Raw genomic sequence first — 18,756 nt, forward strand, 5'->3', positions numbered from 1 at the left:
TAAACTGGAAATTCGGCTTATCAACAAATAAATCTTTCGTTTAAAATGTAAAATAAGACTGCAAAATTGGGCTTATCAACAAATAAATACTTTCGTTCAAAATGTAAATAAGACTGCACAATTGGGCTTATCAACAAATAAAATACTTTTTTTTCAAAATGTAAAATTAAGACTGGAAAATTGGGCTTATAAACAAATAAATACTTTTTTTCAAAATGTAAGAAAACATTTTTTAAATATAATCCTTAAGCTCTGTCTATACTATCAAACTAAATATGATGTGCCCATATTATATAGACATGACGATGTCCACTACGATATTCGGGCACATCACTACCATATTTGGGCACATCACACTTTTTTTGTTAAACTAGTTGGGACAGTGTAGACACAGAACTATGTGATCGAAACATAAGTCGGAATTGGACTGACGCGATTGATTTATTAATGTAATGATTCATTAAAAACTATAATACCGATAAGCGTTTGGTATTGATCAATGGTGCAAAAAACCCTGAGAAATAATGGTATAACGCGATTTGGTGATAGCTTAGCAATAATAAAACCCATATACTATTATTATAAATACCTATTACAAATCCATTCATATAACTTTTCATCGCGAACCGAAAATGTATAAATGTTATTCTACAGACAGTAATTATATATTCAAAAGCCATATTATTATTATTATCAATACCTAAATGCGATAGTAATAACCACATAAACATAAATAATTCCCAATACAAGTTTGTGCGTTTAATTCTAGAAAGAAACGACTGTGCTGACAGGCCAATGACATAAATCACAAGTAAAGTCCCAATTGTTCACTTGCGTTTTGATTGGCCGACCTATTATATTATATTAAATTAATGAAGACTGTTCTTACAACTGTCCAGTCAAAAAGTTACGCGGCGTTTTTTGTAAGAAATATTTCTTGTTTTATTGTGTATCATGACGCGTAAGAATCGATTGTCAAGTAACACCATGGACTTATCTAATTTATATGTGTGTATGATTATGGACATGCAGTAAACACATAACACACAGGTAAATTATATATAGATTACACAGCGCCCTCAATTATCATATTGTTACGTTGTTTGACGTGTGTTAATTTTTGTGTGTAGTGTGTGTCGAATCAAAGAATATATATCACAAGAATGAGTAATCCGCGATTTTCCCTGTAACAGTAATATTGTCCATGTGGTAGGGCGCCGCCATAAGTGTGGATGTATCTGGGATGTATACAACTTTTTGTGACGGTTTCACTAATCAAAGGCTGGACCACCGGTAGTATTTTCATGATAAAAAATGTTATCAACTACATGCCAACATCATGTTAAATACTATTTGGATATTTAATTGTTCGTTTTATGCAATTTATTTAGTAAAAACTGCCGTATAAACAGTTTGCTTTATCAACCGGGCGCTACAATAGCGTGACCGGGCGTGTTGGTGTTTACGCGTTTTCACGTAGGATAGTTTAATAATATTCCTATATTTAACTTGTTTCTGGTAAAACAAATAAATGTTAATGACATTTAACATTTTGTCCTATTAATAACATGTATTTTATACTAATTTATATCATAAAAACAATACTTAATTTACCGGGCGTAGAGTAGTACACGGGCAATGGTAAAGAATAGGCCGTGCTGAGTAACGATTCGTTGACTTTTGGTGTTGCTGTGTTAGGCCTTTTTTGTGAACTAACTTAGCATGTTAGTAAATAATTGTCTGTAAAAGTGAATGTACACTAGTTTGTTAATAAATATGTATTATAAAATAGTTTACAATTGCAAAACTATTATCATAATTCTATTTAATGTGACATGTATAATATCTATTAAATCAAGTCTTATTTAGTATGTATACATCCGCCCTTATGAGGGCGGGCATCACTCTCTGGAGCTCTCTGTTACAAATTTCTCATGCAAAAATCGCGGAATACTCATTCTTGTGATATATATTCTTTGGTCGAATCGATCATCGAAAATAAACGGTATTTTACTGTTAAGTTCTATGACACCATTATTTTCATTAACTTACATTATGTACTTGACAAAAACACCGTTGATTTAAACAGGTAAAATGAAACTTTTCATACTACACTAGGGCCTACTAACTAGCTAGGCTATATTGGTAAGAGGAGAGGGTTGGCCTTTTCGTTGTAAAAATTCTCTAGCTAGGCCTAGCCTACTACTAGATAGACTAGGCTGGGCCTAGAGTAGTAGAGAGGCGGCCTAGGCCTACTACAGGGTAATTCTACTACAGTTAGGCCTAGCCTAGTAGGATTTACTACTGCAGGCCTACTTCTCCTAGCTAGGCCTAGGCGGTGTCAGATGAAATCGGTCGCGCTTGAAATCGGTCGCGTTTGAAATCGGTCGCGATAAAATCGACTTCCGGTATTTTGTATGGCGCGCCGCTAGAGCTATACTTTTGATTATATCGGTCGCGTTTGAAATCGGTCGCGTTTGAAATCGGTCGCGCTATTTTGTATGGATCGAGCGGGATGCATGCTAGAGCGGGATATACATTTTTCGTTTATATATATTTAATTGATATTTTTTAGGAACTAGATTATTTATGTGGATATTGTTAATCATTAAATTAATTTTTTTTTTGTATTTCACAGGTCTCGGAGAAGGACTGTGTCTGTTCAAAATGGCCATTTATAAACACGTTTAAATATTATATTAGGCATAATATTATATAAGGCATATAATAATTTACCTCTATTTATATGTACTGTAATTAATATATTATATAGAGAATATACGTCTGTCGTGTCTTTTATTAATAATTATGCAAACAATTACGTATGGTTTTAGGATATTAATAAAATATATAGATAATATGCCGTTATAAATCAATCTACCGGCCTACAGTAGGACTATGATGTACAATGATTGATGTGAGAATAATAATGTATGGATAATAAAGGTGGACACGATTCTCAAAGACTGAGGTAATCTGCACTGATATTTAAACATTTATATTTACGAACGGCGTATGAATGTGAGACACTGAGTTGCACTTACTTAAATTTACATTAAATGATTACTGTATTATAAATGAAGAAATAAAAGATATTAAAATTAAAATCTATAGTATCGCCGACGTATATACGTAAATTATATATAAATCAAACTGTCAACTGTCATCTTTACCTCGCCATGGACAACGATCGTACGTGTTTTGTCCATGAGTTGACACACTAACAAGTGCGTGTTTTTTAAAAAAGGGAAACCCCGTCAGCAAAATAACGTATTGTGTTAGAGGAAACAGCTGCACGATCATAGAAGGCGCATCTCCGATATGGCTTATGTGGGGGGTTATTTCAGTTACTCGCCTTTTAACCATCCGCATATAATGATCATTTTACTAACAACTATTTTAAACCTCAGAAATAAAAATATACACGTGATTTGCCTCAACAATAATCATTATACACTTAATATTATCCTACATAATGGATAGAAATAAAATAGAAATAAAAATAAGGTGATCGAATAGTATGTTGTTAACGACATGGATATGATATAATCTGCCACAGTATGCATAAGTATAAAAATGGATACGCTGACTTTACGGGCTATATTGTAAAAATTATTGTTTTTAAATAAATTGTTCTCTTTTACGTAATTGTTTGCATAATAAAAGACACGGCAGACGTATATTCTCTATATAATATATTAATTACAGTACATATAAATAGAGGTAAATTATTATATGCCTAATATAACATTATGCCTAATATAATATTTAAACGTGTTTAGAAATGGCCATTTTGAACAGACACAGTCCTTCTCCGAGACCTGTGAAATACAAAAAAAAATAATTAATTTAATGATTGATAATAAATATTTATTAACCAAGTAAAAAATATCCCCATAAATAATCTAGTTCCTAAAAAATAGCAATTAAATCTATATAAATGAAAAATGTTTATCCCGCTCTAGCATGCATCCCGCTCGATCCATACAAAATAGCGCGACCGATTTCAAACGCGACCGATTTCATCAAAAGTATAGCTCTAGCGGCGCGCCATACAAAATAAGGAAGTTGATTTTATCGCGACCGATTTCAAACGCGACCGATTTCAGACGCGACCGATTTCATCGTAAACCGCCTAGGCTAGGGCTATTTTAATAGCCTGTCATCCTCGAGGAGTGTACGATACGACGTTTGAATCCGGGACAATTCGGCTCACTCAAGACAAGAGCGGTGGGACTGTCACACCAAAATCAGTCCGGGCCAAAATCGGTCCAGCGGACCATTTATGGCTGCCAAAACCTGTCCGGCCGGACCAATTTTGGCCGCCAAAACTGGTCCGGCCGGACCAATTTTGGCCGCCAAAACTGGTCCGGCCTGGATAAAATTGGTCCGGGGAGTAGGACTTATTCTCTGCCTGTTTTTAATCCATTTTGTTCTTTTAACATCTTCGTTTCCCCATGATGTTAAAAACAATTTAATTTATTACTAATTTATGGTTAATCAATCAATATCAATTCAGTACAATCAGTATAAAACAATTATCCAATATTGATTAGGCTGAGGAAGGAAAAAGGCCTCAATCATAAAATAAAATCTGGCTGGCAATATCAGCGTCTCCTACCCGTTCATGTGAGTGTGTGGCAGGCTGAAATATGAGTGAACACCTAAGTCATGTTTTTAGATAAAATACATTTATTTATAGTATTTATCCGACAAGATAACTTACTTATATATATCATGGGATATTTTTCTAGCCATAAACAACTTAAAACAGCATCATAGGCCTAGTAATTCAATTCCGGCTTTGAATATCAACAAGCTACCAGCCTTCCTCCCAGCAAGTGAACCACCAGTTATACATGAATGGGAAGTTCGTAAGGCTTTGAATAAATTGAACTGTAATAAATCAAGCCACCCATCAGACTTACCAATTAAAATAATTAAGGAATTTGCTATTGAACTTGCTAACCCGCTAACTAAATTATTTAATACGTGTCTCAATGAGGGACACTTTCCACATCAGTGCTTCAATAGTTCCAGTTCCAAAACAAAACAAGATCCGCTCTTTTGATGATCTTCGTCCAATATCATTGACGCTGGTCTTTGCTAAGATTTTTGAAGCATTTATTGCCAAATGGATTATTGAGGATATTGATAATAAATTAGACACTAAGCAGTATGGTAATACTAAAGGTTCATCTACTATAAATTATCTTGTGGGTATGTTAAATTATGTTTATGACAAGCCCAAACAATCAGTTGAACTCTGTACAATTGACTTTACTAAGGCCTTTGATAGAGTTAATCATACAATTATTATAGATAAATTAATTAAACTTGGAGTTAGGTCATCCATTGTTTCCATCGTCTGCAGCTTTCTCTGTGAAAGAACTCTACTACCAAACTTGGCACGCACATTTCTTCCACCAAATCAATCTCTTGTGGGGTACCACAGGGAACCAAACTGGGACCCATACTATTCTTGGTTCTAGTAAATGATGCTGCCATTGAAAGTTGTAGGCGTTGGAAATTTGTGGATGACCTGACTCTAGGGGAAGTAACCAAATGTGGTGTTTCCTCCAACTTACAAAGTGTCCTTAACAGTGTCAGTGAGTGGTGTGCATCTAATGATGTTCTACCTAAACCAGCTAAATGCCAAGTAATTGAATTTAACTTTTTAAAGCAACGGCAGCTTAATTTAGTATACACTATTGATAATTTTAATCTTCCAATAGTTATAGCAAGTTAAACTGCTTGGTGTAATAATCCAAAATGACCTCAAATGGGGTTCAAATGTTAATGATATAACATCAAGAGCCTCGCGTAGACTATTCTCACTATGTATTCTGAAAAGGTCTAGTGCACCAGTCAGTGACCTGGTTACAGTATTTACATCATATATCAGACCTGTGCTGGAATATGCCTGCCAGGTTTGGCATTCATCATTAACGGTTCAGCAATCTAATTTAATAGAAAAAATTCAAAAACGGGCATTGCGCATAATTTTGAGCCCACATTATGTTAGCTATAAATTAGCGTTAGAGCAAGTGGGTTTGCCTTCTTTAAAGTCCCGTAGAGAACAGATTCTTCTCAAGTTTGGCAAGAGTCTTTTAGAATCTACCAAATTTAGAAATATGTTACCAGCATATAACTCTGATAGGCATTCAAGATCGTTAAGGAGCAATACTAGCTCAAAGTTGGATTCTTGCAGATGTCGTACAGAAAGATATAGGCGGTCTACTATTCCGCACTTAGCACGAATCCTTTAAGTTTAAAGATGTATTGTCCCTTGAAACACAAAAAATGAAGGTCAAAATTTTCTAAATTTAAATTGGCCATATCAAAGTAACAGTAAAGTTATTCACTTTAAGTTGAAAATTCGAGCCAAAAACAACAAGTTTACATAATTAACAGGTAAATTAATTTGATTACATTTTGTCTGATAAATCGTCGCGAGCGAAAGTAAACAAAGATTTCAAACCACGAGTATGCATTATGCATGATGCTAATTAGGATTGTTTACAACTCGTCACGGTTGAGAAGGTGTTTTCACACAGATTGCGAAGAAATTTTATGATTATGCATACAGATGAGCCAAACAAGCGCGTTGCATTATGAGATATGGTTTGATCGAAAACTTTGACTGGAAGTCACAGTTATTTTTTTAACAAAAAAATGTCTGTATTTCAGTTAAATGATTTTTTTCCCGACTAATTTTTGGTGAAAGTTAATAACTATTATGATACTTCAAAATGACCCACTTTTTTTCGAAATCTTTTTTTTTTTATTCTTTTGGAATTAGTCAAAGGGACAATACATCTTTAAGTTTAATGTTTAGTTTAGATCTCTTATGATGTATTTTACTTCTCAGTTTATGATTGTAATCCAACCTTTTCAGCTCTTGCTGCTGGTTGGAATTTGATGTTTTTTATACCTTAATAAATAAATAAATAAATAAATAATTCAATTAAAATCGACAGAAGAAAAACCCGGACCGATTTTGGCAGTGGCGGACTGCTTTTGGCCACAACTTTAGAGCCAAAACTGGTCCGGCCGGACCGATTTTGGCCCCGGACCATATTTGTCGTGACAGGACAATATCAGCCCACTTTTAGCCTGAATAAAAGTCCCACTTTTAGACCAAATCAAGATTGTTAATAAAATTAATAAATGATTGTGTGAATTTGTGTTATTTTTTTATCAGTAAGGTTAAATTAAAAATGTTTTTTTTTTTTAACTCGGCCTGATGGTTCAATCCTCTTATGAAAGATGGATTGTCCCCAAAAAACATAAAAAATGAAGATTAATAAATTCAGACTTTGAATAGTAGGCCATGTTTTGACTTATAAACATGATTACGGTAAATTCAACCAAAACCCCATTGGCTGGATAATTTGCTGTAAATTACAGTTTTTCAGGAAAATATTTTTTTTCGATCCAAAAACTATTATGTGACATTAAAATGGCATATTAAAAAAAATGTAAACAATATTTTTTCAGGAGACAATAAAGCTTTAAAAGTCACAGATAAATAATAATCTTTATTATTGTCTTTCTTTCCCAAATATAAATAAAAGATACATAAGGTGTGGGTAAACTAGAGTGGACATTGTGTACAGTAGATGACCAGTGCATTGTTGACCAAATTGACTTTCCTAATTTAATATTAATAAATGGTTTTAAAATGTTAATTGATGTTCTGGTCTTTGTTTCTTTCAGTTTTCAAGCGAACTGATCAACAATGACAGGTAAGCCATGTTCAATCTTTGATGCATAATAACACATATTTTCAATGACAATATAATAACAGTGATATTCATATTACATTGTTTTACTTGTTGTTTACTTGTTAGATCGATTACTGAACGATTGGGCAACACCAAGAATTGCAGCAACAAGTTCTTTTCTGGCTCCTCATTGTGAAACAACTAGCCCTCATTCCAAAAGTAGAAGTTTATTTTTGACTGGTTTAATTGAAGGTAATGACTTGTCAGATATTCTATTAACCAAATATACTGTGGGGGCCGTAGTAGATCTTTTGTATACAAATATGTTGACGATAAACTATTCATAACAAATGAACCACAACACAAAGAAGTCTAAAGCTTTTTCTGGAGGCATAGCAACTATAATCTATGTATAGTCATTATTCTTGTCAGTGGGATTCAATTCACACACATAATTTAGCAACTCCTACAGTTTTTGATGGGATTTTGGTATACTCAGTACTGTATGTCATTTTCAATTTTTTACTGAAATTAACTGCTATTACTGTATGTTTACATCAACCAGAGAGTTGTTAATTAAACTAATTAATGTTGATATCAAGTTTGCAGTAAACATGTATATTTAGTTCTGAAAAGAACTGTTGAGAGAGAGGGTTAGAGAGAAACTTTAAATCAACATTCGGTTTCACCATGCAAACCTTCAAACAATAAACTAATTAATTAACAACTTTGATTCAGATAATATCTACTAAAGACCTACTGAAGAAACAACAATATTTTGGTACAGTATAACATTGTATGCATTAGAATTGATATGTGATGGCTTTAATGAAATGTTGATTTTAGAACAAAGAAAGTTTCAGGAAGGATATGGCTGTTTAGAGGGTTTTGTGATGAACTAACTATTGTTTGATGTGTTACTAATTTAGCTTGTAATACCTAATATACAAATTTTTTGTGTACAGTATTTTTCTATGTTGTACAGCAGTAATGATGAGGTACATACAAACTAAGTTGTAATTGATTGGCTTGTATTGTTCTGGCATTGTCTCTGGTCAAAGGTGGTTACCGCAACAGGCTGGTCCAACCTATTATTGTATTTATTCATTGTAGTCATCGCTGATGCACAAGCTGCTGTATGTTTTGCCAACTGAACACTCCCCGCATAATTTACTTCCTTGAATGATGGTAGGCGGTGATTGTTTATATTTTAGCATTTCTACAATACAGCATGGTAGGTTTAATTTAATTAACGTGCACTGGGTACATTCAGTCTATTCATATTTTGTACTGTAAAATCTTATTTTCCCAGCAGATTTTCACAAAATTTACAAGAATTAGTATGTAATTGTTAATTGTTATTAATTAATATTCTTTGATCTCATTCTGAGTTAGCCTCACCAAATGAGTGAGCTATACAAAACAATTGTTTTCAGTAAATACTCTGTCCCCCGTATCTGAGTGTAAGGAACACCTTTTACTCAATTAAAACGGAATAAGATAGGAACCAATGCTTTGTTGAATATACATTTCATGTTCTGTTGGTTGTCGTGAGTTTGCACTGAATTAAGTTTTGAGAGGTTTTAAATATTATTTACTTGTTGTACACATTTTACCATATCTACTACAATAGCCAAAGCTAAGTCAATTTTATTTAATAAAAACAACCATGTGTACTGAGGTCATCATCATCTGCAACTATTGTTATAGTGATGTCATCATCATCATCCTGTGTTATCATAGGATCTTTTTTTGACAGATCATCCTACAGTAGTTTGTAGTCTACTAGCTTGTAATCACATGGTATAGTGATGTCATCATCATCCTGTGTTATCATAGGATCTTTTTTTGACAGATCATCCTACAGTAGTTTGTAGTCTACTAGCTTGTAATCACATGGTATAGTGATGTCATCATCATCCTGTGTTATCATAGGATCTTTTTTTGACAGATCATCCTAGTTTGTAGTCTACTATCTTGTAATCACATGGTATAGTGATGTCATCATCATCCTGTGTTATCATAGGATCTTTTTTTGACAGATCATCCTACAGTAGTTTGTAGTCTACTAGCTTGTAATCACATGGTATAGTGATGTCATCATCATCCTGTGTTATCATAGGATCTTTTTTTGACAGATCATCCTAGTTTGTAGTCTACTAGCTTGTAATCACATGGTATAGTGATGTCATCATCATCCTGTGTTATCATAGGATCTTTTTTTGACAGATCATCCTACAGTAGTTTGTAGTCTACTAACTTGTAATGACATGTTTCCTGTTTCTAATATGCGCTGCTAATAGTATCCTGCAGGAAACTGTACTATGACTTGTGCATATTGCTGCACAGTAAGATCTGTTTTAAAAGTTGTATTGTTCATACCATGTTTCTAGGCATACTGTATGTCTGCTAGATCACTCACTAATTTTATTGTGTCTAGGATCTGGTAAAATACTCAAATATACACTTATTTGGATTTAAATGAATCTTAGACATTAAGTATTGTGGACTTTATACTACAGTATTGCATTAGCAATTGATAAATTTATTTACTAAAGAATTCTTCTTCAAGTATGAGTTCAGAGGATGATAGTCTGTATGAACCACCACGCTATAGGATGTCTTTACCCGCTAGATTCCTACGCCCTTCTACTTGGTATTCTTGTAGCATAGACGACCTCGATAGTCTTTGCTCAATCGATTCTATAGAAAGAGATGATCCTTTGATTGGTAAGTTTACATAAAAACATTCGGAATGCACTTTGAAAGCGCCCTCAAGATTGGTTCCTAAATTAGCATGGCGTCAATAACAATGCATGCAAAGCCTGTAATGGTATTTTAGTGTGAGAAGACTCATAGAATGTTTGTAGGAGCATCTGCAATGCTTAATGAGGGGTTTCATTAACTTTGTTCTCAATTGTATTGTGCTTAATGTAAGTATCATAGTTTAAAACAGAATTATTAATCAATATTAATGGTTCAATGAGTAATAGCCTGAATAATAAATAGAGGTATGAGAAGAGCATATTATTTTGTATGACAACTCAGTGAATGCGAATATTGTTTGTAGAGCTGTTTGTAATATCTTGCATGAAGCTTTAGGGGAAGTGAGTCATACATGGTAAGGCTAACACTGTAATATTGCATCTCTTAAGTATCTTTATTGTACAGTTAGATTGCACAAATGCTAAAAAATGTGTGTTTTTTAAAAATAAAATGTGTACTTTTAACAAGGCTATGAGAGCAGTTTTTTTATTGTGTTTTGTTTACACTTGTTTTATAGGTCATGAGTCGAGAAGTCCACCAGTTGCTCAAGTACTGCCTAATACTCCAAACAAATCTCGAACATTAACAGCAACTAAAGCAGACCTACATGAACCCAAAAACTTGTTCCAGCGGCATGATGTAAAGTATTCACACAGACCTTCTGAGCCATATAGCTCAACAACAGGGATACCTTGTGAGCCATATAGCTCAACAACAGGGTTTAAAGAAATGAATGCAGTAGATTTCTCATTTGCAGATCAGACATTTGTTATGCTTAATGAGGAAGATACACTTCATCAGTCTGCTATAGATAATGAACTAAAACGAAGAGGAGAAAACCTTGGAGCTGAAGAATTACGACGGGGTGGTGCAGTAGGTAGAGATTCTTTCATTGAACTACCTGAACGAAAACAATTTGATCGTGTTAAGCCATCAAATATTGCAATAGCCACATCATACAGTCAAGTGTTACCACGTCCACCTATTTCTGTTGGAGCAGAGATTCAAGCTAAACCATCATATTTGACAACAGAAAGTGCTTATTATACAGCAGCAGGTTACAACAACACAGCAGCAGGCAAAACATATGATATGCAAGCATGGCAACAATCACAAACAAATCCACATTTACAAGCTCATTTAGAACACTTACATTTGTCAAGTAAAGGTTTAAACACCGCATTATCATCTTTAAATCTTGGAACTAATAATACTAATCAAGATGTTGGATCTGTTCAGGAACCATCAAGACTTAGTGCTGTTATACGAGCAAAAGATAATATACTTCAAGAAAAGAACATTATTATTGATAAGTAAGTTTAATACTACAGCCAATTTAATATAATCATTTCCATATTTCATATACTGTAGTATGAATAAAAATATAGTCAACAATAAGTAATGTTAAAGCATAATTTATTTTGAGTGTCAACCTCCTAGACTATTTTAGCTACCATAATTGATTTTGTGTCAACCTGCTAAACTATAGCTACCATAATTGATTTTGTGTCAACCTGCTAAGCTATACAGTAGCTACCATAATTGATTGATATTGTGTCAACCTACTAAACTATTTTAGCTACCATAATTGATATTGTGTCAACCTACAAAGCTATAGCTACCATAATTTATTTTGTGTCAACCTGCTAAGCTATACAGTAGCTACCATAATTTATATTGTGTCAACCTACTAAACTATTTTAGCTACCATAATTGATATTGTGTCAACCTACAAAGCTATAGCTACCATAATTGATTTTGTGTCAACCTGCTAAGCTATACAGTAGCTACCATAATTGATATTGTGTTAACCTACTAAACTATTTTAGCTACCATAATTGATATTGTGTCAACCTACAAAGCTATAGCTACCATAATTGATTTTGTGTCAACCTGCTAAACTATTTTAGCTACCATAATTGATATTGTGTCAACCTGCTAAACTATAGCTACCATAATTGATTAGAATGTTGAATGCACAACAGAAAGTTGGTGACACTTTGAGAATACAGTATATTGCAAAATGAAACAACTGAATTAATACAGGAAACAGTGTGTATGCTTGATATAACATATTTGCATATTTTATTAAAATCAGGCATACTGTACATACATTCTGTGCTATTCTGTAAAATGATATTCAATGCTTAAAGTTAAACAATCATAATGGGATTATTACTATGTTTTTCAAGGCAAAAGTTGGAGTTAGCCCACTATGAGGAGCAGATAAAGGAGTTGAAGACCCAGGAACGTCACCGTCAATATGCACGTGCTTCAGAGGAAGGTGACATGATGCTTTTGAAGATACAGGTATGACATTTAAATTTTAATGTAATTGTTAAGTTTTTAAACAAATGATTTGGTAAATCATAAGAGACAATATTTGTTTAGAAAACTATAACTTTCAATATACAAAAGAAGAACATAATAATAGTTACTAACCCTATCTAAAGTTGAATGATTACAATGTAATTGTATTCTTGTTTCAATTGAATAATATTTAAACTTCCCCTAACCCTATCTAAAGTTGAATGATTACATGTAATTGTATAAATTGAATTGAATAATATTTAAACTTCCCCTAACCCTATCTAAAGTTGAATGATTACAATGTAATTGTATTCTTGTTTAAATTGAATAATATTTAAACTTCCTCTTGTGAAATAACAGGTAATTGACTGCTTAGATCATGTGACCTACACAGGTTTGGTCAAGGTTTAGTAACTAGCAGTATAAATGCACACAAAATAATTTGTGTTAGTGCTTACACTTTTTGGTAACATCATATAATAATATCCTTATCATATGTTAAGTAAGTATCTGTCAAATGGTGTTGTTCGTCCATTGTGCTTTAGTAACTAGCAGTATAAAACACAAAATACCAACATAATAAATAAAAAGGCACACTGTTTTTTTTAACCGTTTTCAGTACATTTTTATCTTCACTACATAACTGATAATTTGGTCAAATGTTTCCTTTGTTTTTCACAACCTTGCAATTGACTTTGAAATTATTATTTTGCAGGAGTATCACTATGAGATCAGCTCATTAAAGGCTCAGTTAGCTGAAGTATCAACATCTAAAGTAGCTGACATTGACACACTTAATAGAGCACTGGGGTAACATACATGTCTTGTAAAGTAAAGCAATCAGGTTGTCAATCCCAACATGGATTCCAACTGTTAATAGATTTTTTTGAAATGAGTAGTATAAGCTATACATATTTCATTAATATTAACATAGGGATATGTTGTTGTAGTGAATAATGTTATTATCTATTATTTGTATTCATTTATAGAGAAAGGGAATATGAAATTGATCAACTGAAGAAGTCCTTAAAAGAGTCTACTGCATCTAAAACAAAAGAAGTTGATGATCTTAAAAAAAAGGTAAATAATAAAAAGAAAGATACATACATACATATTGCTATTTAACTCATGTGAATGTTTAATGGTAATTAAATATCTGTGTAGAATCTTGTATAGATCAGCACTGAAAATAGGGACATTTGACATGGTATACAATTGATACACTGGTCTATGTTTAAGCTGAAGTGACAAATAGGGACATTTGACATGGTATACAATTGATACACTGGTCTATGTTTAAGCTGAAGTGACAAATAGGGACATTTGACATGGTATACAATTGATACACTGGTCTATGTTTAAGCTGAAGTGACAAATAGGGACATTTGACATGGTATACAATTGATACACTGGTCTATGTTTAAGCTGAAGTGACAAATAGGGACATTTGACATGGTATACAATTGATACACTGGTTTATGTTTAAGCTGAAGTGACAAATAGGGACATTTGACATGGTATACAATTGATACACTGGTCTATGTTTAAGCTGAAGTGACAAATAGGGACATTTGACATGGTATACAATTGATACACTGGTCTATGTTTAAGCTGAAGTGAAAAATAGGGACATTTGACATGGTATACAATTGATACACTGGTCTATGTTTAAGCTGAAGTGACAAATAGGGACATTTGACATGGTATACAATTGATACACTGGTCTATGTTTAAGCTGAAGTGACAAATAGGGACATTTGATATGGTATACAATTGATACACTGATCTATTTTTAAGCTGAAGTGACAAATAGGGACATTTGACATGGTATACAATTGATACACTGGTCTATTTTTAAGCTTCTTTCAAGGGAATCAAGAAATGAAGAAATTAAAGGAAAGTTTGAACGTTTAAGAGAAAAATATGAGAAAGCAAAGCGTAAAGAAAGTACATACAGCAACTACATACAAGAACTACCAACGATGAAGGACCATCAAAATAATGTTGAAAGAATATCCTTTTGTATATCATTAATGTTAAGGTCAGCTTGAATTGAATATATCCTATATTCTGTTACTAATCACTTCAGTATTACTGTATTATTTCATCCACATTAATATTCTATATTTTAAATGATGTGCTTTAAAGAAATTTTTCCTTAATTTTGAATTTACTTGAAAAATTTGAAAGAAAAAGAGACATTATTAACCGAGAGAATACATCACTTGGAGAGTTCCCTCGCAGAAGTTCGTAAAGCCAGTCGAAGCAAAGATAGGGAGATCAGTGAGTTTCATATGTCAATAGAAAGGTAAGAATGTCATTTTCAATTTGGAATAACTGCCTAAAACCAATCAAAAATTCAATTTCTATAATATTTGCAATTATTATGCTTTATTTGTTAATAGTTATAAAGAAGAAATAAGTAAATTACAAGTTGCTATTGGTGCAAATAGTGGACAAGACACCTTTGACAATTTAAAGTTGTTTAAGAAACAGGATGTGGAAGAATTAAAAAAAGATAACAATTTACTCAAAAGTGAAGTCAATCGTCTTCAAAAGGTATGTAAACTTGCTGTCAATTTAATATCAACAATAATAAGATTGATGTTAAAAATGATTATACATGTCGTTTATTTGTCAAAATTGTATTTTGTTGTTTAGCTTGTTCAAAGCAAGCACACAAAGTTAAAAAGTTTAAATGAGCAGACCGAAGACCAAGTGAAGTGTTTAGAGAGTAGAGTAGAACAGGAAGAAAGTACAGTCTATTCACTAAAAGAAGCCCTTCAAACTAAAGAAGCTGACCTACAAAAAATGCAAGTGTCAATGAGACAGGTAAGGAAACAAACTGAACACAGATGGTGGCAGTATGTTATGTTATACACTGAACACAGATGGTGGCAGTATGTTATGTTATACACTGAACACAGATGGTGGCAGTATGTTATGTTATACACTGAACACAGATGGTGGCAGTATGTTATGTTATACACTCAGAACAACAATAATAGTGGTTGTATAAATGCCTTGATTGAATGATTGAAATATATATTTATACTGGGTAACCTCTTCAGTAAAAGACTGGTCTCCCAGAGGGCCCAGTTGGTGATCAGTGTCTGTGATGTACTAATACACCGGGGTAACCCCCTACTCGTCTCGAAAGATGTACTAGGTTCTTTAAAGTGCACACGAGCTAGATGTGTACACTGGACCTACGGTTTATAGTCCTTATCCGAGAAGACTCGTTCTACCACCAGAACCATGGAGTGAGTGAGCCTCAAACCCCTGCCGATGTTATGACTAAGTAATGTTCATATTCACACAATGAACGGTTCATGAAATATCCTAAATACCATTTTTTTTAATGATTCATATGGTAGTTGACTGCATTATTAATTATTTATAGCTTGCAGCCCAAAGCCAAGAAATGTATGAACATAATCTAAATCTAACAGAGAAATGTCAGAAACTAGAAAAAACAGTGTGCCAAGATTACTTAGAATGTAGCCAGCAGCTGCTGGTAGAGATTTCAGCATGTGTGGCAGACCTTCAATGTCTTGTACATATACTTGTTGAGCAAGCAGAAGGCAAAGAACCAGATATGTCCATGTTGCTGGGGGTCAAAGGTAAGTTATTACCTTACCTATATTCATTAATGGATGTCCATAATAATCCTAGTTGGGTACTCATGTGTGTAATTTGAGTGTTAGGATTCGCATGTGTATCAATATTGGACACTTTCATTCATGGTAAACATTTGTTAATTTAAACCATCTTTATTTTTTGTTGAATTGAAAGTGATGAATGTGTCTCTCTTTTTATAGCGTTGCCGTCAATGCTGGAGGGTGACATGAATAGTACAAATAGAAAATCAATGAAGACTAAATTGAAACAAGTACAAGAGTTACAGGCAGAAATTGATAAACTTAGATCTATGTTGTCAGACAAATATGCTGAAGATCTTGGTGACCAGTGTATTACACAGTAATCATTGACAATGCATACTTTATGAAAACTAATCAATACATAGAGTTGAATAGAATTTATACAAATGTTATAGATCATTAACTTTAAGCTTTAAATCTTTAAATCTATTTTATTTTGTTGACATTAGTAAAATAAAGACAATAAAAGACTGATGAAAATGGAACTCAATATAACCTTAAAACAGGTTGTAAGTATGAGTCCAGTTAAAGTTGAGAAAAGAAATATGTATATAAAATGGTAAAATTACATATTAAAATAGCAAAATGTTAAAACAAGAAAACTATTAAATCTTGTAAAATGACATAATATTATATAAAAGTGAAATAATACACAATAGTATATAAAATAAAGGAACAGAGATCCTGGGTAGAGATGGGAACATTTTGAACAGATAATACATGTGTTAGTATATAAAATAAAGGAACAGAGATCCTGGGTAGAGATGGGAACATTTTGAACAGATAATACATGTGTTAGTATATAAAATAAAGGAACAGAGATCCTGGGTAGAGATGGGAACATTTTGAACAGATAATACATGTGTTAGTATATAAAATAAAGGAACAGAGATCCTGGGTAGAGATGGGAACATTTTGAACAGATAATACATGTGTTAGTATATGAAATAAAGGAACAGAGATCCTGGGTAGAGATGGGAACATTTTGAACAGATAATACATGTGTTAGTATATAAAATAAAGGAACAGAGATTCTGGGTAGAGATGGGAACATTTTGAACAGATAATACATGTGTTAGTATATAAAATAAAGGAACAGAGATCCTGGGTAGAGATGGGAACATTTTGAACAGATAATACATGTGTTAGGATATGTGTGTCAGCGTGTGTTGGCAAGTTTGCATTTCAGAGAGAGGGATGTTGTCAAAATAGATTTAAAATTTGCATTATATATATTTTTATACAATGTGTTACAATGTTTGATTTTGATTGTATACCAAGTCTTTATTCAACTATTCATATTGTGTGGGTGTATATAAACAACTTGATTGTTTAGTAAACTTATTTCTCCATGGTTGTACAAACAGAGAGCTTCAGTTGCATTCTGAACTGTCCTCAAAAGGCACCAGTACTTAAGTAGAAAAGGAATTGATATTATTAAATGGAATATGACATGTATGTATATAATGCTGTTTTCTAGATTACAGTACTTCCATCAGTCACTTTATTTAGCATTTGAAAAATTCTATTACCATTGAATCTTACAGTATGCCTACTAACTTATTTCATCATTTATTTATAATTTATGTTTTTGACCAGATTCAGTGCAATATTTGTCATTTCAAAATGTGTTAACTTATTGTCGTATTACTGAATTTAACAAGAAAAATATTTATTATACTGAAATTTGGGTAGACCAGGTTCATTATTCATTTGTTGTTATGCATTGATTTATTCTACTTACAGGGTAGTATAGTAGGTTTAATGCCACAGTTAAATTGTGTTTTGTTTTTCTAGATTTCAATAGTATTCTTGTGTTTAAATAAATTCAACATGCAGTATTGTACAAATGCTGGAACATAAATAGTGTATGTGCATTCATTTTAGTCATACATAATGTTTAACTTGTAATTGCTATTTTTGCTTTTATGACACATAATTGCATAAGTTTATTGTAGTCAGTATCATTTCTCTTGATCTCTGTCACACAACTAGTCATGCTAACAATAGAAATATGATCTGAATAAACATTCCTATTTTAATAACCAACCCCAATAGAACATCATTTAGAAAAAACGCTCCTGGCGTTTATTTATTTCCTCGAATAAATGCCCTGCTACATGCATTAGCCTAGTAGACATTTAATATGAATTGAAAATTTGTATAATATAATTAGTATTTAGTTTTAATATTTTGTTTACAAAAAATGTTTCCCCACCAAAACCTTTGAATATTTAATTTCCAATACAGTACCTAAACCTTATATATAATAATTCTCCTCCATGCCTAAA

General features: G+C 32.7%; 1 protein-coding gene across 3 annotated transcripts; it reads left to right on the forward strand.

Moving 5' to 3' along the window:
• Positions 1 to 1,985: 1,985 nt before the first annotated feature.
• On the forward strand, positions 1,986 to 18,318 carry LOC140054615 (centrosomal protein of 85 kDa-like). Of its 3 annotated transcripts, XM_072099675.1 has the most exons (13): positions 1,986 to 2,089; positions 7,720 to 7,748; positions 7,854 to 7,979; positions 11,011 to 11,806; positions 12,686 to 12,803; positions 13,519 to 13,613; positions 13,793 to 13,883; positions 14,663 to 14,815; positions 14,978 to 15,111; positions 15,209 to 15,362; positions 15,465 to 15,635; positions 16,207 to 16,426; positions 16,625 to 18,318. In XM_072099675.1, exons 2-13 carry the CDS (start codon positions 7,742 to 7,744, stop codon positions 16,786 to 16,788), a joined length of 2,229 nt encoding a protein of 742 aa, XP_071955776.1. In that variant the 5' UTR covers positions 1,986 to 2,089; positions 7,720 to 7,741; the 3' UTR covers positions 16,789 to 18,318. The 3 variants fall into 3 exon arrangements, with proteins under 3 accessions (XP_071955776.1, XP_071955777.1, XP_071955775.1); XM_072099676.1 differs by lacking the exons at positions 1,986 to 2,089; positions 7,720 to 7,748; positions 7,854 to 7,979 and adding an exon at positions 8,880 to 8,961; XM_072099674.1 differs by lacking the exons at positions 1,986 to 2,089; positions 7,720 to 7,748; positions 7,854 to 7,979 and adding an exon at positions 10,233 to 10,457.
• Positions 18,319 to 18,756: the final 438 nt, after the last annotated feature.

Source organism: Antedon mediterranea, chromosome 7 (assembly GCF_964355755.1).
Source record: "Antedon mediterranea chromosome 7, ecAntMedi1.1, whole genome shotgun sequence".
In the NCBI taxonomy this organism is placed as follows: Eukaryota; Metazoa; Echinodermata; class Crinoidea; order Comatulida; family Antedonidae; genus Antedon; species Antedon mediterranea.

What these genes read in the sequence shown, in the direction of transcription:
- LOC140054615 (XM_072099674.1), top strand. Translation starts at nt 10,301, where the DNA reads ATGAGTTCAGAGGATGATAGTCTGTATGAACCACCACGCTATAGGATG. An exon ending in ACACTTAATAGAGCACTGGG is followed by an intron (nt 13,614 to 13,792) that starts GTAACATACATG and finishes ATTCATTTATAG; the next exon opens with AGAAAGGGAATATGAAATTG. An exon ending in TTTCATATGTCAATAGAAAG is followed by an intron (nt 15,112 to 15,208) that starts GTAAGAATGTCA and finishes ATTTGTTAATAG; the next exon opens with TTATAAAGAAGAAATAAGTA.